Raw genomic sequence first — 23,500 nt, 5'->3', positions numbered from 1 at the left:
TGCCCCCAGCCATTTTTATGTCTATGCTCATAGGAATGCTCTGGAACCCGTCCTGAGCTATCCCTCTGCTCATCAACATTTCCATGGCAAAAGCGTTTTTAACTGTTTCACTTCTCAATCATAAAACTTTGAATTTGACCCAAAGCAGTTTTCCACACCATGTCAGCACTGGGCAGCCATTCGTATTGACTTCTGACATCTTTTATGTGTCTGCTTCCCCCCTCCCTTTATGTGTCTGCCTGCCTTCCCCTCTGCTTGCCCTCTACTACCCAAACCTGGTCCTTTTGGAGTGCCTTGGTTACAGGTGTCCTTCACACCCAGCCACAACACTCAGGCATCGCAATCACAAACAACAACTCTCTGATCCATCTCCCTCTTCTAGATTTCCAGGGACTAATTCAGCCGTCTACATAGAGGTGTCTAATGCCACCAGATGCTATCCAGTACCCAGGCTGACCCTGCAGGTCTCCAGAAGATCCTTGCTGTAGTTCCCAGTCCTATGCAGATGTCTCAGATACCCTAGGACTTCTCAGGTGACTCGAGGTGCCCGTGTTTGGGCAAATGAGTCAAGCTCCAGCTTTGTCTTTTGTCATTTGCACTTTCCAAGCCTTATGAAACGTCAACTCCATTCACAGTTGGCCTGGCTGTTGAATTAGTGACAGTGCAAATGGAGACATATGTGGGACAGGGTGCCTATTGCCATGCTGATAAACTAAACAGGCCTGTTTCTAGCCCTGAGGCCAGCTGGTGGAGCGTGCTGCAGTTGAGGAACATTTTCCCCAGGGCTGGGCACATCGTTGCATCTCTCCAGAGAGCGAGTTTAGCATATGGGCTGTGCGCTGTGGCTGTGCTGTTTTATAACCTGCCTCCTCCAGTGCCAGCTGGATGGGGCTGGTGCATGAGAGGGTGATGCTGTGTTGGGCATCATGTTCACACGGGTTTCACGGAGATGGAAGAAGGTATCTTCAGCATGGTTTGCTAGGGCTGCATTCTTTTGTGTGAGATCATCTTCAAGATGCTGGTTTTGTCTACTGAGTCTAAAGGCAAACAGCTAAAGGCAATGTGCTCTGAGTGTCTAGTTTTGATCAGATGACTCAAACAAACATCATGCATTGAGATAAAGACAGGGAGATCACTCACCAATTACCATCATGGACAAAACAGGCTCGACTTGGGGAAAATCAATTTAATTTATTTCCAATTGCAAATAGATTAGGATGATGAGGAACAAAGACAAAACTAAAACACCTTATGTCCACCTCCCCCTTCTTCCCAGGCTCGACTGCACTCATTCATTCCCAACTTCTCTACCTCCTCCTCCCAAGTGGCTCAGGGGGATGAGGAATGGGGGTTGTGGTCAGTCCATCACACATTGTCTCTGCCACTTCTTCCTCCTCATGCTCTTCCCCTGCTCGAGTGTAGGTCCTTCACATGGGCTGCAGTCCTTCAGGATAAGCCTGCTCCAGCATGGGCTCTCCATGGGCTGCAGCTCCTTCAGGGCATGTCCACCTGCTGCAGCATAGGGTCCTCCATTGGCTGCAGTGTGGATATCTGCTCCACCATAGTCCTCCATGGGCTGCAGTGTGGATATCTGCTCCACCATAGACCTCCATGGGCTACAGGGGCACAGCGTGCCTCACCACGGTCCTCTCTGCGGGCTGCAGGGAATCCCTGCTCTGGCACCTGGAGCACCTACTCCCCTTCCTTCTCTGACCCTGTTTTTTGCAGGACTGTTTCTCACTCCTCACAGCCAGACAGTGGTTTTGCCCTTTCTTAACGATATTTTCCCAGAGTAGCCACCAGCATCCCCGATGGGCTGAGCTGTGTCCTGTGTTGGGTCCACTGGAGCTGGCTGGGACTGGCTTTCCCCAGCACGGGGTAGCCTTGACCTCACTGCACAGAGACTTCCATGGACCCCCCCAGCTGCCAGCACCTGGCACGGACACCAATACATCTGCCCATGGATCCCTGCGAGATGAAAGCGTGGCTTTATGCCATGCAACGCTTTGCACAAACCCCACATTCCTCGGTGTTTTACAGAACCAGAGTCCATTGGTGAAAGCAGATCTCCTAGAAAAGTAAAAGCAGACCAGGAGAGTAGTTGCACAGAGCAGGGGAAATCATGTTTTTGCTTGAAGTGGGGCAGGCAGAGGACACGTAAGGCTGGCGTGGGGTGGGGGCTCTTTGCCCCAGCTCTCCGCCCTGAGGCCATTGCTGCGTTGCTGTTTGTAAGTCAGTAACCACCTCCGTTGAATAATAGCGATCAACATATTCACGCATGAGGTATAAACCGATGCAAGACAGTGATACAACTCATCATATTGCAAAGTACACAGCCACAGCAGAAATAAATGTAAAACAAAATAGATATAAACATGTTGTTCAGTTAAGTAGTTTCAGTCAGCAAACACCAAAGCGTTTTTAGAAGGTTTGCAGTATTGTTATTCCCCTTTTGCAGCTAACCCATGTACAAGGTCTGAATTACTTTGTTATTGGCAATAATTTAAGTCAAAGAATTATCTAAGTCAAGTTTTAATACTAATTTAACTCATAATAATCAAAGAATTTTAATGAAGTTTTCTTAACTTAGATGGTGAAGACAGAACATCTGTATCATCTGCACTAGCTGGAGAGTTGCATTATAGCAATTAAATTACTTGAGGCTTATAATAAAATATCAACATTTTTAATGGGCTCCAGCTTTTATTACATTTCCTACCTCATGCAAACCTTGCACTTCGCCCAGGACAGAGTCCTTAGCAGCGTCTTTTCCAGTTTGGGATTGCTGAAAATCAGAATAAAGGAATGAACAGCCGGAAAATTATACAGAAATATTGAAATGAGAGCCATCTCAGGTTTTTTCTTCTTCGTACTATAAACCAGTATCAAGATCAAACATGTAAAGTTAATGCTGTAAATGAAGAAAAAGGACAGAATAGATTTCATGGCTTTGATATGGGCATCTATGCTGATGTTCTTCACTGAGTTTGTCTGCATCTTGCATTTGTGTTTCCACAGAGAAAAAAAGAGGAGAAGGGCAGAAAAGATTACTGCCATGAATGCAGTGGCAAATATGAAGCCAAAGATAAAATAAGTAGGGAAAATTCTTTCATCCTTTCCAACGTTCAGTTCCGAGAAATTTCGTAGGGCAGTGGAATTCAGGTTGTCACAGTACGGTTCAGCACTGAGCTTATAGGCAAGGACGCATAAGACCAGGGATACAAGCACTGAAGCCAACAACAGCCACGGCACGAGCCTGTCAATTTTTACTTTCAGGTAGATGAAGAAGACATGCCTGAAATTTGCAATTTTTATGCAATAAAACCCAGAAAGACAGGCAGAAACCCACAGGTTGAAACAATTTAAAAATGTTTCAGTAGCTACAAATAGTTGGGGTATGGGGCAAACACAGAAGTACTTGAGATAAACTGTTGAAAGAAAGACATATAACCATGTGATGCACAAATAGCAAAACCTGGAGCATCCCAGAACCAGCAAGATCTTCTCATTAGAGTTAAAGCTTTTCTTTTTGACCCAAGCAATACAAAGCACAGAAACAATGAAAGCGTTTATCCACATGCCAGCAAATGCCTGAAGTGTGATGAAGACCACAGCCGTGGCATGGTATGAGGTGACATTAAATTGATCTTGAGAGTGACAATCTTCCATTCTCCAAGATGGGTAGCGGTGCCGTGCCAGAAAAGTAGGTTGTTGCACCAATGCTTAGCACAGGTTGGCAGCTGCTGTTTGCTGAGCGTCACGTATGGAAGCAGGAGCTTTATAGGGCTGGTGGTGGTGGGGATTTTGGTGCTGCTCCTATTCAGAGCAGGGCAGGTGCAGGAATGTAAATGTGCTTGGTATTCCCTTACCTGGTATCAATGTCAGTCTTCGATATTTGAATTTCAGTTCAGAAGGGCTGCGTTGGGTGACACAAACAATGTAGATGCTTTTCTGCAGTGAGCAATGTTGTGATTTAGTGATTATGCCATGTTTGATCGCTGTCAGGATTCATGATCTGGGGTCTCCTGACAGTCACCCACGATGCTCACGTGGAGGTGGTGCGCTGAGCAAAGCACAGTCAAGGGAGTCACTGTCCTCTTTCATCTGAGAGTCCAGGAGCTGGAAACTGGAGTTGATTTTGATCCTCCACGGGCACTGAAATCCATGCTAGTTTTCCCAATGGTAATGCCTTAATTGTCAGTGAAGAGGCACATGGTAGGGGAGGGCGTTGAAGGAAAAGCAGGACTTTCTTTTAAAGGTTTAAGTTGAAGCATATAGAGGAAAAGGTCAAAAATAAGCCTAAGTGTGCCCTGTGCCATGGCTCAAAACTCATCTGCTAGCAATGTGAAGTGTTTTAGGGATGGGAGCATGCTGCGTTCCCAACACACTGAAATACCTGCAATACCCTCAAGCTTCCAAATGACTTTAAGTGCTGAAAACTGTGGGTTTTTGAACAGGTAAGATCTGTTAAGCTCTGCAGGGCATGGATTGCCTATAGACTTTGGGTTTGTACAGGACCTTGCACATAGGACCTTGAGCATCAGGACCACAGTTACCAACTAGATCTTGGCTGATCCTGTGGTGTAATCAGGAAAAATGAAAATCACAACAAATAGCTCTATAGCTGCAAGAAATAAACCACCAGCATTTTCTCTCTTCAGAATGATGCACTTGTTTTCTGGGGGATATAAATGCAAGCATTACTCTTTGAATATTATTATCATATGCTCCTATTTGCATTTGTTTGCTAAGGATCTTGCTACAGCATTAACATATTGAAATGTTTTTACGGAAGGCCTGGAGTTCATCTCAACAACAAAACATGGTACCCACCACATGTTCCTATAAAATTCTTTTAGGTAGTCCAGTGGCTTTTAATAATAGTTCTAGTGAGATCTTCACCAGTCTTTATTTATCCTGTTGCCTAGAAAACATCAGTGTCATAGAATGGATTGAGAGCAGCCCTGAGGAGAAGGACTTGGGGGTGATGGTTGATGAGAAGCTCACCATGAGCTGGCAATGTGCGCTTGCAGCCCAGAAGGCCAACCGTATCCTGGGCTGCATCAAAAGCAGCGTGGCCAGCATGTCGAGGGAGGTGATTCTGCCCCTCTACTCCACTCTCATGAGACCCCACCTGCAGTGCTGCATCCAGCTCTGGGGCCCCCAACGTAAGAAGGACATGGAGCTGTTGGAGCGAGTCCAAAGGAGGGCCACGAAGATGATCAGAGGGCTGTTGCACCTCTGCTCTGGAGACAGGCTGAGAGAGTTGGGGCTCTTCAGCCTGGAGAAGAGAAGGCTCCGGGGAAGACCTCATAGCAGCCTTCCAGTACCTGAAGGGGGCCTACAGGAAAGCGGGAGAGGGGCTTTTTACAAGGGCATGGAGTGATAGGATGAGGGGGAACGGTTTTAAACTGAACGAGGGTAGATTTAGATTAGATATTAGGAAGAAATTGTTTCCTGTGAGGGTGGTGAGACAGTGGCACAGGTTGGCCAGAGAAGCTGTGGCTGCCCCCTCCCTGGCAGTGTTCAAGGCCAGATTGGATGAGGCTTTGAGCAACCTGGTCTAGTGGAAGGTGTCCCTGCCCGTGGCATGGGGGTTGGAATTAGATGATCTTTAAGGTCCCTTCCAACCCGTAGAAGAAGATGAAAACAAAAATTTGTTTGCATCTACCAAGATGTTTCCAGGAATATAAAAAAGAACACCAAGCAAACTTTCTCTTGAAGTGATTTATTCAGGTTGCAGACCATAAGCCTCTTCTTTTGAAGAGGGTGTTATTTCCATACTCAGCATCTTTGTTGGTCTCATATCAGGATGGGGCCAGGATGGTTCATAAAGCAGAAAAAAAAAAAAAAGTGAGATTATCTCTGAAGAAGTCACAGAAATATTAAATAGTTCAATAGCTCCTGATTACTACAAGGGTTAATATGCTGAGAATAGCTATAAAATGGAGAGGCAGGTTGCTTATCGGGTTGGCTTATGGCTGTGTCAAATAAGATTAAAATCTTTTCTTCCTTTTAAAGTTCAACTTTTTTGATGGCTATGCTTATCAGTGCTTCTGAAGGCTGTTCACCTGCAGGACTCTATATCTACACTGGCAGGTAGCACCAGATGATCTTCTGAAATGGATTCCTGGAGGATATGTTGTTTCACAGCACTGATTACCTGCTCCTACGCCTTTATGGTATTCCCACCCGCTCCTCCGTTTTCTGGCTTGGGATCAGGGTGAGATTTAATTTCATTTGTCTGTGATTTTGAAACTACTTTCTATGTTTCAGATCCAAAACTCTGTTGAAGAGAGAGGTAAAGATGCAACGTTTTTATGTTAGTGGAAGACTATCAATCACCAAGTGGGGAATTATATCAACTCATGTCATTTAGTCGTTGACTTAGGTGTATTATTTCTTTTAATAGTTAATGATGTTGACGGAGGGCAACTTCGAAAGGATATTCCAGAAATAAACTCAGGTAAGTCAGGACAGTAAGTAAGCAGAGTGTTGAATTATTACAGAGATCTGAGTTAACCTTTGGGGATCACAAGTCTGGCAGATGTGGTGGCACCAGAGGGGACTGAAAGCTCCCTCCTATGTGAGAAAAATCCCAAATGTATCATGGATACGGTGACTATTGCAGGGCAGTTAAAAATGTATGAGATGAACCCCAGCTACTTCTGGAGAGAAGGGAGAAGACCTCCGCTTTAGAGTCTGGTAGCAGTCAGAGAAGATGGAAGGGCAGGAGCAGGGCATGGGGCAGAGGACAGAAAGGTCCATAAAAGGTTGGTGTTGGAAAGGGAAGATGGAAAAGCCAGGAAATTTCCACAAGGATAATGTTGTAGGAAGCCCAGGATCTTAATCTTAAATTTGGAACCACAGTCAACTGCTCCTGGGGAAGGCTCAGCAACCTTCCTGCAACAACTGAACTGAACCTGCATCCTTCCCCTCTGCACCCTTCTGCAACAGGACTCCCAGAGAAACCTTGGCAGTGGCTCTAATTCAACTTCTGCTTCACTGATGTGCATTTATCTTAAGTGTTTTGGTTGGTTTCACATGACTGGTGACCAAGATACGAAGCTTAAGTACCTTCATTCCTGACCCAGGGTTTCAGAGCATTGCCTTGAGAGAGTTTTTGTTTCCTGGCATTGCCTTTACGCTCTGGTGTAGATTTCCTCTGGTTTTGCTGACAGAACAGAAAACATGGTGCTAGTTTTTGTGAGCTTTTTTTCCTTCTCTCCATATGTATATGAGGAGAATATAAATTATTTCTGTAACAAAAGGTCTGAAGATGAAATATCTGTGCTGGGATTGTGCCTATATGATGGCACTAAATGAAAATGTTACACTAGCAGGACCATACAGTGGCTGGGGTTTGGACTGAGCTCTGAATGGGGAATTTGGCATCTTAAAAAAATAAGGGTATAAAATAAAAGTCTCAAATGTTGTGCATATAAAGCATGGAAGATGTGGATCAGCTACTTAAAACATAGATATCTGTTGCCAGTTCAAATATATCAGTTCTATGATTCTATGATCTCCTCCAGCACCACTCTAGAAGGGGAAGGAGTATCCCAAACTTTGTATCTACCAGCCCATGTGGATATTTCAGATATCCTTGTGCATCTCAAATGGCACCAGATGCCTATGTTTAGGCAACTGGATGGACACATGGCTGTAATGGGATCTGAGACACATAGCACATAGATTTGATTGCTTCAATCTGATCTTGGTTCACACTCCAGTGTTTGAAAAGGTGGACTGAACCTCTTCCTTCTCCAGAATCCTTGTCTTTCTCCTTTAATCATATAGGGAATCCCAGATGGTTAGCCTAGATTAGCTAACTAGTTAGGCTATTAGATGCCTAACTGCTGGACAAATCCATTCGATCTATATATCAACTCCAATGTTCAGAAGTCCGCAGTTGTTTCAAGATACAAGCCTGGGAAAAAAAATAAAATCTCCTCTGGGCAGCTGTTATGAAATTGTTATGGAAATCTTAATTCAACCCCAAATCCTCCTTAGCTGCAGACAGAGGACTGTCATGTTATATAGGGTGGCAATGGTTATCTGTTTTCTTGTTTCTGGTTTCTGGGCAGTTGCTGTTTAAAGCGAGATGGGTTGGTTGATGAGGCAGCCTGATAGATTGTGTGGTCTTTGAAAAAAACACGTGTTGTAGTTCTTGGTATGTTACTCTGGCCTGAGTGGTTGTTTATCTCATTTCAGAAACAGGAAGGAAGCTTTTTGAAGGTGATATTATCTTACCGGTACGTGCTGCTGTTCTAAACCAACATCAGCAAGAGTGTAGCTCGGGCTTAAAATGTTAATACAAGCATGTTGATCTCATTAACAGCTGGAGAGGAATGCTCTGAGGAACAACTCCTACAGATGGAGATTTCCCATCCCCTATATCCTAGCTGACAGCCTGGGTAATAAGACTTTTTATTGCGGTGGCATTGTATGACTTACATTAAATATACTCTGGTTTTGTCCAGCTCTCTGAGCTGCTTTTGTCTGATTTGCTATTGAATTATGCTGCATTAATGCCCTTGTTACTGCTGGCCAGAGCGAGTGATGCAACTCTGCCCCAGCACACGTTGTTTTCAATGTAACAGCCCCAGTGAACAGCCGGATGCTGATGAGCAGCCAATTTAACTAATACCAGTGTATCTGACTGGGATCTCTAGCTAATGAAGTCAGGAAATCCTAATCTCAAGAACATGCGTGTTTATCTACTGCACCCTTCATGCTTTATCTCTTCTTAACAGTCCCAGCTCAGTACAGGCAGAAAGGAAACACAGATAGTTTATAAGTAAAAAAGTTCAGAGCATTCTCACTTCTTGTTTTCATCTCATTTTAGGCGCTATTTTAAATTTTGAACAATTTAGGAGTAAAAACTAAGAGTTAATCAGTGTTAAAATCCTATTGATCTCTCCTGTGTTTACTAGACCCAAGCTCAAAGTTTACAATACTTGAAATTGTATAATAACATGCAATAAAATTACCCAGCAAAACCTGAGCAATGCCCTGGATGTCCAAAAGCCAGCTTGTTTGTTTCAGCACTATCAGTTTATCTAATAAAAGATAGTATCTCTCCCTATGGCCTCTGCCAAAATTACTCCAGTCAGGGAATTCTGCTAACAGCCTCTCCTGCTCTTTCATCCAGGCAGATATTTTTTATACACGTTCATATTTTTAATGCACGCTTGTTCACACTTTCTATCTAGAATTATAGATACTTATAATATTACAAAAGCAGAACAACTGCTGTTGTTATCCTCTGCTGTGTGTTTCAGATCTGAATGCTAAAGGTGTTATCCTGCAGGCGTTTGACATGTTCAGGCTGAAGTCTTGTGTTGATTTCAAGCCCTACGAAGGGGAACAGACTTACTTGAAATTTGAGAAGCTGGACGGGTAATTTTGCATTAACAATCTGGTTTGTACTGCCTGGTTTGATATGATAGTTTTTCCAACGCAGGAGGCATTTGTTTTCATTCTTGCCTGTACAAAGGACATACATACCTGAGCCATATTTCTGTCCCAGAGCTTATTTGTGTTACACTGGAGATGAAACCAATGCAAACAGACTAACCAAAGGTATTCTCTGCATTTGATGTTCTCTTAATATAAGAAAAGAGTATTTTATTTCTGTTTGCATCCTAGCTACTGAAGTGAATCCCTTTCTCGGCATTCTTTCAGGGAAAGCAAGCAAATAACTTCCTCCTGGTGTTGGTTAGGGGCAGGGTATGTCACCAGTGTGTTGGCAATAGCATGTAGCTTCCTCCTTCATTTCAAATGCATGGTTGGGTTTACCTGACCAAATGTTGAAGCCAACAACCGCTGTTGCTGTGCAGATCACCACGGGTTGCCTTTGTGCTCAGTGGGGAGGAGGTGACTCTTCCAGGCCACAAACCATCTCACCTAAAATAGAAGTCTAAAATAGGTCTGGTGACTCACAGCCCAAATGCCTGTTACTGTCCAGGGACTGTAAAGGTGCCAGGGAAGCTAACTCAGCAGCAGATGCCAACACTGTGACTGTCTAAAGTTAGGTCAGGGGATTCTTGACTGTGAGGGTGGTGAGACACTGGCACAGGTTGCCCAGAGAAGTTGTGGCTGCCCCCTCCCTGGCAGTGTTCAAGGCCAGGCTGGATGGGGCTTTGAGCAACCTGGTCTAGTGGAAGGTGTCCCTGCCCATGGCAGGGGGGTTGGAACTAGATGATCTTTAAGGTCCCTTCCAACCCAAACCATTCTATGATTCTATAATTCCCCGCTTGCTGGGAAGGACCATCAGGAAGCTGGTGACACCAGCTAGTGTCTGTGCCTAGGAATGCAGTGTAGATCTGCCCTTGGGTGCGAGGAGATTGATGCACAGCATTTTTAGGCAGCTTTTTTTTTTTTAACCACACAGTGGTTAATTATTTCTGAATGGACATGAAAAGTTAGGATTTAAATTGCTATTTAGGAACCAAACCAGGGAACCCAATACAATCTGAGTTCACTGGAGGCTGCTCAGTACCTTTGAAAATTGGGCCACTTACTTAGGTACTTCAGTAAACATACACATACACCACAGCCAATGCCGTGTATGAGGTTATAAGGCACCTGCTGTACGTTCCTGCACTGCTCATCTTCTGCGACTCCCCTTCCTATTTTGGTTGAGCTGGGGCTACCCCGAGTTGAAGAGCGATAGCATTTGCCATCATCACCTCCTTTACAAGAACTGTAGCCCATTGAAGAACATGCGTGCACTGCCCTCCAGGGAGGGCAAAAAGAAACAAGGTCAATCACACCTGGGACAGGGACTCGTTGCCAGGCTGTGGCAGGATGCTAAAGGTACACATTGCTCTGGATTCTGGCATTGCAAATTTAGTCCGGGCAAGACTGGAAAACTCAGATGGGAAATTCTGAAAAGTATTTTTTTTTTTACTTTTACCTTGATTTTGCAGTTGAGTTAATATGTAGATACAAATCATAGAAGTTATTACACAAAATGGGTACAATATCTGAGTCTTTGCCTTACAGGTGCTGGTCTTATGTGGGAGACCTTCAGAGTGGCCAAACGGTGTCTATAGGAGAGAGATGTGACTATAAAGCAATAGTGGAACATGAGCTCCTGCATGCCCTGGGATTTTACCATGAGCAATCCAGGATGGATCGCGATGACTATGTTCAGATATGGTGGGATGAAATTATTGAAGGTACGATGCAGATCTGAAATGATTAAGAATCGTCTGTAGATGCATGTCCCTTTTTTTACAATGCTAAAATGTCTCTGGTTGAGAATGGCTGCCTACATGTTGACAACTGGACCATTATTTAGTCACAGGTAAAGCATTTTGAAAAGATAATATGTGCTAAGCTTTATTTCTAGCCGGTCACTAGCGGTGTTACCCAGGGCTCAGTTCTGGGGCCGGTGCTGTTCAATATCTTTATAGATGATCTAGAGGTAGGGATTGAGTGCACCCTCAGCAAATTTGCAGATGACACCAAACTGGGTGGGAGTGTCGATCTGCTGGAGGGTAGGAAGGCCCTACAGAGGGATCTGGACAGGTTGGATAGATGGGCCGAGACCAACGGCATGAGGTTCAACAAGAACAAGTGCCGGGTCTTACACTTTGGCCACAACAACCCCATGCAGTGCTACAGGCTGAGGGAAGAGTAGTTAGAAAGCGGCCCGGTGGAAAGAGACCTGGGGGTGCTGATCAACATGAGCCAGCGGTGTGCCCAGGTGGCCAAGAAGGCCAATGGCATCCTGGCCTCTATTAGGAATAGTGTAGCCAGCCGGTCTAGGGAAGTGATCGTCCCTCTCTACTCGGCACTGGTGAGGCCGCATCTTGAGTACTGTGTCCAGTTCTGGGCCCCGCACTTCAAGAAAGATGTTGAGGTGTTGGAGCGAGTCCAGAGGAGGGCGACCAAGCTGGTGAAGGGTCTGGAGGGTCTGACCTATGAGGAACGGCTGAGGGAGCTGGGGTTGTTTAGCCTGGAGGAGAGGAGGCTCAGAGGTGACCTGAAGGGAGGTTGTAGTGGAGTGGGAGTCGGCCTCTTCTCCCAGGCAACAAGCGATAGGACAAGAGGACATAGCCTCAAGCTTCGCCAGGGGAGGTTCAGGTTGGACATTAGGAAGCATTTCTTTTCAGAAAGGGTCATTAGACATTGGAAGGGGCTGCCCAGGAGGTGGTGGAGTCACCATCTCTGGATGTGTTTAAGAAAAGACTGGACATGGCACTTAGTGCCATGATCTAGTTGACATGGTGGTGTCAGGGCAATGGTTGGACTCGATGATCCCAGAGGTCTCTTCCAACCCGATTGATTCTGTGATTCTCTGATTCTGTGATTCTGGTCTTACCTACATCACTTGTGTATGTTTTTGTCTAGGTTTTGCATATGCCTTTGACAAACACAGCGATAGTATCCTTGATGACCTCAATACCCCATATGATTATGAGTCAGTCCTGCACTACGGACCATATTCTTTCAACATCAATAGCAACGTTCCTTCCATTACAACAAAAATTCCTGAATTTATTGAGATCATTGGGCAGAGGTTGGATTTCAGCAGGATTGACTTACTGAGGCTGAATCGCATGTACAACTGCAGTAAGTCCTTGTCACACATGTATTAGAAAATCCTTACTCCAGCTTCATGGTAACATGGATGGAGTCACATGAGAGGAGCAGGAACACTTCACCCTTGGGATTGTCTCACAATGCTAAGAGAAATTATAGTTCTTATGCAGCAGCAAGATCCATGGTGACCAGATCCTCATTTCTTTATAGCATACCATTGAAGTGAATCAAGGGTCTAACACCTTTCATTCACATGGACTTTCCCATAATATTAGCTGTAATAGTTACTGTTTCCTTCATGGATGATCATCGTCATGCTGTTGATGATGATAAAATCTTCAAGTAACAATAGTCTGGAATTGAGGTCTCCAAAATCAGAGTATTTAATGTTCTTTTTTCTGCCTATGTGATGTTTGATAAGACAATTGGGGTCAGGAGCACAAATGGGGATAATCGTGCTTCACTGGCAAAGCTACGAAAGTAAATACTCAACATGCTGTACAGTACTGACAGACTGTGTTAAGATAAACCTGAGTATTTCCACTAGCTTCAGCAGAACTACTTCTGATTTACACCCTGAAGAGAGAAGTGGGCCACAGAGACTATCCCGGCCAGGCTTAGAGAAAATGATGGGTGTCTGACAGGGAAAACTAGTATGTAGGCGCCAAGCTGGTTCCCACAAGGAAATATTCAGCCCAGAATGGGAAAAAGAGATAAGATGTTTCTTTCAGGAGGAAACATCATTTATGTGCGGTAACAGAGATGTAGATGTGAAAGTCTGTGTAGTCTTCAGTTGTATTAAGAACCCATTTCTTGATGTTAAGTGCTGTATGTAAATATACGTACGTGGGGTTAACAAGCAAGAGCCTTATTTGATATTAATGGCGTGGTAAAATATGTTACTCTATTCCCGGCAGCTTCAAGCCTCACCTTCTTGAACCAGTGTTCCTTTGAATACATCAATATCTGTGGGATGGTACAAAGTGGACAAGACGGTGCTAAATGGGACCACACATTGGGCAAACCAGGAGATGAAGACCACACTTTGGTGGGAAGCTGTGCAGGTAATAGGTGTAGTTTTAGATGGTCATTAGACTTTACCATGCTTTTATGAGATGTGAGATTGAAGATATACAGAGATAAATAAGCCATTAGAAATACCCTTCTATTAATGTTAATCACTGTATACCTGATGCTAAACATGACTCTTGAATTTTCAGATAGAAAGGCTAATAATTTTCATTTGAAATGTTTAACCCTCCTTTAAATCTTCTCCCTACGTTGTAACATCTCATGAATAAGTGACAGTTTGAGACTTAGCTGCTCTAAATTGGTGGTAGCTCCATTAAAATGAAGGGAGCTCCATGAGATTGACACAGCCAACTTTGATGAAACTCCATAGAACTGAGTCAGATGACAGTTTCCTCCTTTTATGAATGTTACAAGATTCTGAATATTTTCTAGTTTTTCTTCAAAGCCTGAAAGACACTTTCCCTTTGTACAGAAGTTCACTTGAGGCGTCCCCACAGAAACCCACACATAAGCAAATATCACAATACACAAATCTTGGTTTTAGACAAATTCTGACATTGCAACCAATCCAGGATCATCAAAACAGGAAGCTGAGCTTCAGCAATGTGTCACGGAGCAGGAGGAAACCACCCTCAGCAGTCTTCTTCAAGGGAGGGGATGCTGTGTGATGCAGAGCTGTATCAGGAGGGTGTAGCTCCTGCTAATTCAAAGTTTGTTAGAGCTGCACCATGTAGGGAGGCTGAAGGATTATCTGAGAAGCAACCAGCAGTGATTTCTCCTCTTCTGAGGAAAGTGTTGCATGGGATCCTTTTGATCTAGGGTTTCGCTCCAACTGCACTGATTTAAACATATATTGAACATATTTGAGTGTATTGAGTTCTGCAGTGTTTCGATTGCCACCAGGACACAGGAACTGAGTAGGGTCTGTTGTTTCCAGAGGCAGGGGGGAGAAGATTAAAAACTGTAGAGGAATGTCATATAGACAGCCCAAAAATCCTCTAGCAAAAAAAAGTTTCTTTTGAAAGTCAAGAGAAATGCAGCAGGTCTGTGTACAAGTGGTCACAGTTGGGCACAATTGCTTCCCAAAACTCAAGCGGTGGTTAGTCACAAAAGTGCCTCATGGTGCAGGAGAGAAAAAAAGTATGGAATAGAAAATAAAGCCATTTCTGTGAACTTGTTGCTGTGGAGGAGAGAGCAAGAGATGGCTTTTGGCAGTAACAGCTCGTGTTTACTGCCTAGTGCTGTGTTTGGTTACAGTTTGGAGATCCTGTGGTTATACCAAATTTGCAGTCAGTGAGGAGGAGAGCAGGCACATAGCAGGGTGAGGGGGTGCTCCTGTTCTCGGCACGTGTGGGGTTTCAGAGGGCAGATGTGTGCCTGGTGAAAGGCACAGTGCAAAAACCAGCATTTGGAAAACCCTCCGAGCGGGGACCAAAATGAAGAGGAGGGTTGTTTAGGTCCCATCGTTGGCCATTTCTTGTTTCTAGAGGAACAAGTCTGTTTGGCTGTTGTTTGCCGGGCTGTTTGCTTGAGGTTTGCGGGGTGTGTGGTTTGCTGACACTATAGAGGCTCTGGATGTGTGACAGAGCATGTGGCCGGGGAGCTGACAGCAGCTTCCTGCCTCTTGTGGCCAGTGACAGGCAATTAACTGCTCAGCTTCAAGAAGGGGAAGAAAAAAGCGTTTAAAACTTAAGTAGTCAGCCTCCAGAAGTTTCCTGAGCGCAAACGGGTCAGCAGTTATTGGAAGATAAGCAGCTTTACTGGGTGTTTGTAGGGGAACTTACTGCAGAAGGCCAGCAACACTTATGGGAGCACATCCAAGCACAGGCATGTAGCTGGGAACAGCAGTGGAGCTCAGAGCAGCATTGGTGGCAATTTCAGAGTCGTTGTTCTCTACACGGTGTCTGCTGTTTGCATCAGTCAGCTCACAGACAGACAGAAAAGTGCAAACCCATAGATGCAGCCACAGGGTATTTGGAAACCCCCAGTGTGATGTAGCTTGAAAATGTTCTTGCTGTCAGGAGAGGCTCTTCCTTTAGAGAGGGGATGTATTGCGGCTATTAGGTGAAGCTGATGCGCTTGCTCGGTCGCCTTCAACAAGCTGATTTAAAATTGGAATATATAGAACAGGGCTGATGCGGGTGAAAGCTGTCAGCCTTTGTCACCAGGAAGATCGAAAACTCAGAGGAGGTATCGCTCCAGCCCACAGGTAGAATTGCAGACTAACTATGAAAGAAAGGAAAGTTATTTCAGACACGTTAGCATGAGAGGGCATGAGTTGATATAGAGTAATTGGGCTGGAAGTTAATAAATTCTTTACCCACAGCAGAAGTAAGGCAAAAATGTCTTCAGTACTCGGCACTGGTGAGGCTGCACCTTGAATAGTGTCCGGTTCTAAGCCCCGCACTTCAAGAAAGATGTTGAGGTGTTGGAGCGAGTCCAGAGGAGGGCGACCAAGCTGGTGAAGGGTCTGCAGGGTCTGACCTATGAGGAACAGCTGAGGGAGCTGGGGTTGTTTAGCCTGGAGAAGAGGAGGCTCAGAGGTGACCTTATTGCAGTCTACAACTACCTGAAGGGAGGTTGTAGTGGAGTGGGAGTCTATCGTAGCAGAGTTCCACGACGCAATCCACGAGAGGGCTCGGAGTAAATGCACGCAGACCAATATGGTCGTTAAGCAAATCTCATTTATTCGCGTATCTGAGGGTACATTTATACTATTTCACTACCGTGCACGCTCTGTGTGCGTGTCGTCTTAATCCTAATTGGTTAACATACCTTACATGTACTAATATGATTGGTGAGCATGCTTTGTCCACGCGCCTCTATATTAGTTCTAATTGGTCTATGCTAACAGGCCATACTATGCTGTTATGACATTCTTCTTGTATCAATCTTGTTTCGACTTCTACATATTTCGCTTGTCTCAGTAGCCAAGGTCCTTGCTCGCCGTTATGATTGGTCAGTTCATCACCACCTACTACCACCCCCTTGGACATGGCTCGTTCAGTACGTGACCATTGTCTCGTAGAAACCCCACAGGAGTCGGCCTCTTCTCCCAGGTAACTAGCGGTAGGACAAGAGGACATAGCCTCAAGCTTCACCAGGTGAGGTTCAGGTTGGACATTAGGAAGCATTTCTTCACAGAAAGGGTGATTAGACATTGGAATGGGCTGCCCAGGGAGGTGGTGGAGTCACCATCTCTGGAGGTGTTTAAGAAAAGACTGGACATGGCACTTAGTGCCATGGTCTAGTTGACATGGTGGTGTCAGGGCAATGGTTGGACTCGATGATCCCAGAGGTCTCTTCCGACCTGATTGATTCTTATTGATTCTGTGATTCTGTGATTCTACTTCATTCTAAAGAATGGAACCAAATATGTACCTTATTTAATCAACTAAACACTAGTCTGCAATCCATATTTCAATGCATTTTCATTTTAATATTGATTTGCGATGTAGGGAGAATTATTTTCTATTGAAATATTTTTTTTTCTATTCTGAAAATAACTTTCTATCTCAGGCAAGTAGAAACTGCACTAAAGCTTATTTAGCACTGGTATTTCATTAGTGAATGGATCAGAAACTTTTCTCACACCACTGTGTTTTGTGCTTCCCAGAGAGAGGATATTTCATGCACTTAGATACAAAAACTGGACATGCTGGTCAGTCAGCTCTTCTGGAATCTCGCATCCTTTACCCAAGGAGGAAGGAAAAATGCCTTCAGTTTTTCTACAGGTTAAATGGAAGTCCACAGGATAAACTGGTTATCTGGGTTAAGAAAGATGATGGAACTGGAAACGTTAGACGGATGGAAAAGCTGCACACTATTACAGGTAAGTGAAAACGTGTTTTCATATCTGAAGTGCTGGCAAACTGATGTGAGACAACACTGGTGTGGTTTATCGTATGAAAGTTCACTCAAGTGTCCAGTGTAAATCTAACCTTCGTAGGTGTCAGTTGAGTAACTCCACAGTTAGTGCCCATGAGAACAGAATTTGGCTTAGAGGTGGTTTCCTTAAGACTGTTCTCACATTAGCTAGGGTGCAGGGCATCAGATGGTCACCATCCAAACAAACAGGTCACAGGATGCTTGAGTGTCCTGGTTGCATTGGGATTTGGTTTCAGTTTGTGGCCAGCCATGGTGATCAAGGCCCTTAGCAGTTAAATGCAGGGCAGCTGACACAGGCTGGCCCACAGGTGTATTGTAAATCATTGACATCAAGTTCACTATAAAAGGGAGGGCTTGCGGGGAAGAGGTGGGGGCTTTTTCCTCCCTCTCCTCCCTCTCCTCCCTCTCCTCCCTCTCCTCCCTCTCCTCCCTCTCCTCCCTCTCCTCCCTCTCCTCCCTCTCCTCCCTCTCCTCCCTCTCCTCCCTCTCCTCCCTCTCCTCCCTCTCCTCCCTCTCCTCCCTCTCCTCCCTCTCCTCCCTCTCCTCCCTCTCCTCCCTCTCCTCCCTCTCCTCCCTCCTCTCCCTATAGATAAGTATAATTTCATATGTTGTTATTGGTTTCTTTATTTTATTAAATCTTTAACTTCTAACCCACGAGTCTCCTTCCTTTTCCCAATTCCCTTCCTCGTTTGGGGAAGGGACATTGGGTGATAGAAAAACTGTTTATTGTTTAGCCCTGGGTGCAGGCTAAATGAAGACATCGAGGAAGACACAACTTGATTTGGGATACTGTCCTGGGCTTTCATTCTCACATATATTTATTTCCCCTTTCAGCTGATGGTGAACATCACTGGAAATTGGCCAGCATTCCCTTTGGTGTCCAAAACAAATTCCGGTATGGGTTTCAGGGCATCAGAGGAGACCCAGCCAAGTCTGCAGGGGGGATTGCCATCGATGACACCAGCCTGACAGAGACAAACTGCCCCACCAACATCTGGCACATCAGAAACTTCACATCCCTTTTTAACAGTACTTCAAAAGGCGATTATATCATAAGCCCTGTATTTTACAGCTCGGAAGGTTATGCCTTTGCTTTACAGCTGTATCCTCACGGAAGAATTTCATCGCCCTACATGAATTACATGGGGATTACTTTCCATCTCTGCAGCAACCCGAACGATGGCCTTCTTGAATGGCCAGCTGGACACAGACAAGTTGTATTGTCTGTTTTGGATCAAGACCCTGATGTAACCCACAGGATGTCCCTCAGCCTTAGCTTTACTACAGGCCCAAACCAGCTAGTATATGGTAAGTCAGAGTGCACATTTCAGGGGGGAAAATACAGAAATGCAGAGGTTTGCTCAAGCTGGAGGAAATTGTTGAAAGCAAAGACACCAGGCTAGATTTGCTCTGCACGTAACACTACTAGGCTGACTGGAGATCAGCTTTAATTACTTCTGTAATTTTGCACGACAGGCAGAAATGACACCCTGCAGTGGGACAAGCCATCTATCACTGGAAGTTTTTCTTCTTTCTGCAACTGCTACATGAGTCCAGGTGTTGGCTGGAATACATTCCTGACCCACAGGGAGCTGCACTGGAAAAAATTCCTTAAAAATGACAATCTTTTCATCTTTGCTGATTTTGAAGGTAGAGTATTATATTATCAGAGTCTCCACTGGAACAGAGCAGGTACATACTGTTCTGTTTGTAAGGAAAGCACAAAAGATGAGGGTGATTAGCAAACATCTAGAGAGTCATCTATTTCAGGAACAAGGTTTTTAAGTGCCTAGTGATTTCAGGTGCCTGAATTTTTGACTAGCCAATATGAAACCCTGTGGATGACCTTGATTCTCTGGTCCCTGAAAATCAGATTTTGAGACAGATTATACTTCCATGGCTTGAAGATCAGTCTACTTAATGGTGTTCCCATTTGCCACCACCACTATGTCACTTCTGACTTAAGAAAATTGTGGTTTGAAAATGAAGGGGTTCTTTTCAGACCTTGAAAAACTGGCAGAAGGAGTTTTTGATCCAAAGCTTCTCTCCTGAGGTTGCAATTTTTATCAGGACTGTGTGCAGCTGCTCTGCTCTGCCAAAGGTGGCAGGGAAGGGGAAGGAGAAGGAGGAAAAGAGCTGTCTGGTTTAGAGAGCAGCCTTGCAGACAGGTATCCCTCTGAGAAGGCCAAAGGGACTGTGCATGCCTGTCCTCTGTGACACCCACATTGCTGTGTTCATCTTACCTCATGTTAGGTGTTCAAAAATGAACTTTCTAGACCTGGTGGGTCATTTGAGACCAATGGGTACCTCTGGGGAGCAGTTGATCCCATTCCATTATAGCTGTAATGAACTGCTCTCCTGATGTGCTGATCTCCACTAGCTGCAAAGGAATCCATCACTGGTGACAAATGGTGGCTGAGATGAATCCTATCACCCTTCTGAAGTGAGTTTCCTTTGGACAATGTCAATGCCTGGAAAGTGGAAACACTTTGTATGGAAATACTCATTAAACCAGAACTGATTCTAGTACAGGGGTCAGAGCGCTTGTCTCAGGTAGGAGAGGACAGTTGAGAGTATGCTGTAATAATCCAGACTCACTCCACACGACTGAGGGCTGTGAACTCTCCTGGCAGGAGGATTTCTCCCTTGCTCTTTCTGGAAAAAAAAAAAAGTGAAGTTCTTATTTTCATTGCAGCAGAGAATGGAGAAACTTTTGAAACAGCAACAACTTTTGCAAGATGGGAAAGCTGCTTCCCATGAGTGCTTAACAGGGAACGTGTGCTGCCTAATAAGAAAGCAAAGAGCAGTGTACATTTCTGGCATACAGAATGGCCCAGCTTTTCTGCAGGTTATGTAGGGCATTTGGCAATGCTTCCAAGTCCTCTTTAGCAATAAGAAAAGCAGCTGAGGCCTCTTTGTGCTTTTCCTGACAGCCCTTTGTACCAAGGAGTAATTCACTGGGGGAAATTCAGTCCCACTGTGTGATACGGGTGTCAGTGGTCCCAAAAGTGTTTGCAGTTGCTAGGTCAAATTGTAGTTAAGAAATTGAAAGACTTGTTAGGAGACTGCATTTAGTCTCCAGTTGTAGGCTGGTTCAGCTTCATTGCTAAATCTAATAGGATCACATTTATAAGGTTCCAGTCTCTGCATATGAGTATTCATTTTGACACCAGGGTGCCTAAAAACTCAGGGGCAGTGTTACATTGCCCTTTGAGGAAAGTTGGAGGTTGTCTCTGTATAACTGCTGAGGCTCTGCCCCATGCCTCCCTCTTCTCCACAAGCCTTTCCACCCTCTGCTCAATGCCCAGCCCTGTTTCACATCACCTCTGACCGAAGCCCTTTTCTCTCTCGCGCCAGTCTTCCTCCAGCTCAGTAATCCCAGGATCCCCTGATGGGCTTGAGAAAGACACAGATTGGAGCTCCACCCCTGCGTGCAGCTCTCTGCCCTTCCAGTTTCCCCTCCCACTTCCTTCGCTGGGTACTGCTGCAGCCTGTAGAGATATTGGGGCAAACTATTGTTGCTTTGTTTCTTGCCCCTGGAATCAGCCTGAAAGTCATCCCAAAATACATGATAGAACTTTGCTATATGCTCCATGTATTAAATTAATTACTTTTTTTCTTTTCTTGCAGATCTCACCCCTTTGATTACATCTGAAGTTCCAGTCCGTCCTTGAAGTGCCCTCAACCTCTTCACTACAAGTGCAAACAGTTACCCATGACAGATAAAATATATTATTTCTTACACTAAAGAAACTGTATTCTGTGGTTTCTGTATTTTAAGAATTTGAACTAAGGTTCCTTGTTAGTTTTAAGGCAATAAACCCATACTGTCCCCAAAGAGTACTTTGGCCAAAGTAGTAAAGTCCTTCTTTTAGCTATATTGCCTTTTTTTCCCATGTTTCATCCTTTTTGTTTATCTTTGCTGATGGCCATGCTTACTTCCCAGCTCTTGTGTCTAAAGTCTCCCTGTCCATCCTTCCCTAGCCAGAAGCACCAGTGCTTAACTTTCCAAGATCCTGTTCCAGGACTTCCCTTTTCTCCCTGTGGCAGCTCTTTATCAACTGCTCCAGTGCGGCAGTGTGGGTGCTTTCCAAGGGGTGCAGCCCTTCAGGAGCAACTTCTCCAGTGTAGCATGGACCCCACGGGGTCACAAGTCCTGCCAGCAAGCCTGCTCCAGCGTGGGCTCCTCTGTCCATGGGTCCACAGGTTCTGCCAGGAGCCTGCTCCAGTGTGGGCTTCCCATGGGTCACAGCCTCCTTTGGGCACATCCATTTGCTCAGGTGTGGGTTCCTCCACTGGCTGCAGGTGGATATCTGCTCCACTGTTAAACTCCATGGGCTGCAGGGGCACAGCCTGCCTCACCATGGTCTTCACCATGGGCTGCAGAGGAATCTCTTCTCTGGTGCCTGAAACGCCTCCTCACTGTCCTTCTTCACTGACCTTGGTGTCTGCAGAGTTGTTTCTCTCACATATTCTCACTCCTCTCTCTGGCTGCTGTTCCACAGCAGTTTTCCCCCTTTCTTAAATATGTTATCACAGAGGTGCTACTAATGTCACTGACGGGCTCAGCTGTGGCTGGTGGCAGGTCCATCTTAGAACCAGCTGAAACAGACGACATGGGGGCAACTTCTGGTGTCTTCTCACAGGAGCCACCCTGTAACCCCCCTGCAACCAAAACCTTGCCACATGGACTGAATACAGGATGCATTTGGGGATGCATACATTGTGCAAGGTGCTAAATGAATATATTAAATTGCACTAGTATAACACGAGATGGATGCATAATCGTTGTCCTCTACAAACTCAAATATATGCCTACAGAACGACTTTAGACATTCTCTTTAGTTTCTTGGGTAATTCTTAAGTTAAGGGGACCAAAACCCAAGTGTTTTTCAGACTACTCTGATTTTGCTTCAGTTTTTTTGTTCCTTTCTCACATCCACTGCTGCACATCCACAAATCAGTGCCTTTGTGCTGTGTTTTGTCTCTCTTTGTTCATCTGTGAAAAGAGCCTTTACAAGATGTATCTTGAGGCATGCTTCTCTTGTACTAGTAGTGTGTCCTGTTCTGCTTAGGTATCAGTGTACTTCGAAATAATAGTTTATAAAAGCAAGTGTTGAAGAAGACCCATGTATGCTAGGTGAAAGATCAGTCCTCTGGGGCCCTTCTTCTCAAAAAAAGAAAAGATCTCTCTACTTGTTCCTCTGCAATGTGATCTCATACAAACAGCTTCCTACTTTGATCTGTTTGGAGGAAAATATGTCGCTTACCTTGAAGGGCTGACTCCTTTCTAGGACAGGGGAGTCACTGTACACAGGCATGTTTCCTACTCAAAACCTACTTGCATTTGATGCTTCTTCACATGGAAGTCCATTGTCTCCCACCAACATTGCTGGGAAGCAGTGTGTGAAGCACCTCTGGACTACTTTTTCTTCTCTTCCTGCTCTTCCTCTGTGTTGTACTGTGGGTGGTGGTGTCTGTGGCATAAGACTTTTCCTACCTAATAATTGCTGAACATAGAGGTGGACATCCTCACCTTCATCACTTGTAATTTCAGATGTGAAATGAGGGAGCAGGATTCAGTTGTCTAAGTTTAAGGCACTGTGACACTCCAGGGCATATGGGACATTTGCAAGGGGATAACAGGTATGGTGCAGGACCTGTGGGAGATGTAGAGCTTCCTGGAACCTTGGATCAGTTAGCCCATGTGTCCTCCCTGACCCATGTCCCCTGAGAAAGAAGACAGTAAAGAGCAGGACAAGAGTTTGTCATCTCTGAAACCCACCAGAAAAGAGGATCAAGCTGGAAGGCCAAGGATCTACTAATGTATGTGACCACCTCTTGAGGCAAAGGGTGGTGTGTTGTGCACTGGGGCATCAGTCCTGGGATGGGATCAGCTGTGGGATAGCACTGTCAGGGCATTCATAATCATATCTTTTTTATCTCTAATCTTTACAATGTGATGTTAATTATTAATTGAAAACAGCACTGGGCCAAATTCTAATGTCACTGGAGTGCTATAAAC

General features: G+C 44.9%; 2 protein-coding genes across 2 annotated transcripts; one reads left to right on the top strand and one right to left on the bottom strand.

Annotated features, from left to right (window-relative positions):
* Window positions 1-2,715: 2,715 nt before the first annotated feature.
* On the bottom strand, window positions 2,716-3,669 carry LOC137666768 (taste receptor type 2 member 9-like). Its single transcript, XM_068406994.1, has one exon. It carries the CDS (start codon window positions 3,667-3,669, stop codon window positions 2,716-2,718), a length of 954 nt encoding a protein of 317 aa, XP_068263095.1.
* A 2,598-nt stretch (window positions 3,670-6,267) lies between these two features.
* On the top strand, window positions 6,268-19,380 carry LOC137661237 (meprin A subunit alpha-like). The gene is made up of 12 exons (XM_068396690.1): window positions 6,268-6,301; window positions 6,413-6,466; window positions 8,215-8,255; window positions 8,342-8,417; window positions 9,285-9,402; window positions 11,011-11,186; window positions 12,364-12,585; window positions 13,473-13,619; window positions 17,204-17,419; window positions 18,310-18,783; window positions 18,952-19,125; window positions 19,349-19,380. Exons 1-12 carry the CDS (start codon window positions 6,268-6,270, stop codon window positions 19,378-19,380), a joined length of 1,764 nt encoding a protein of 587 aa, XP_068252791.1.
* Window positions 19,381-23,500: the final 4,120 nt, after the last annotated feature.

The sequence above is a fragment of the Nyctibius grandis genome, chromosome 1 (genome assembly GCF_013368605.1).
Source record: "Nyctibius grandis isolate bNycGra1 chromosome 1, bNycGra1.pri, whole genome shotgun sequence".
Taxonomy (NCBI): domain Eukaryota; kingdom Metazoa; phylum Chordata; class Aves; order Nyctibiiformes; family Nyctibiidae; genus Nyctibius; species Nyctibius grandis.
This window is presented reverse-complemented; position numbering and strand designations above follow the sequence as displayed.

Coding starts and splice junctions, on each gene's coding strand:
- LOC137666768 (XM_068406994.1), bottom strand. CDS start 3,669: ATGGAAGATTGTCACTCTCAAGATCAATTTAATGTCACCTCATACCAT.
- LOC137661237 (XM_068396690.1), top strand. CDS start 6,268: ATGTTTCAGATCCAAAACTCTGTTGAAGAGAGAG. Junction 6,467..8,214: donor TATTCCAGAAATAAACTCAG/GTAAGTCAGGAC, acceptor ATCTCATTTCAG/AAACAGGAAGGAAGCTTTTT. Junction 13,620..17,203: donor TTTGGTGGGAAGCTGTGCAG/GTAATAGGTGTA, acceptor TGTGCTTCCCAG/AGAGAGGATATTTCATGCAC.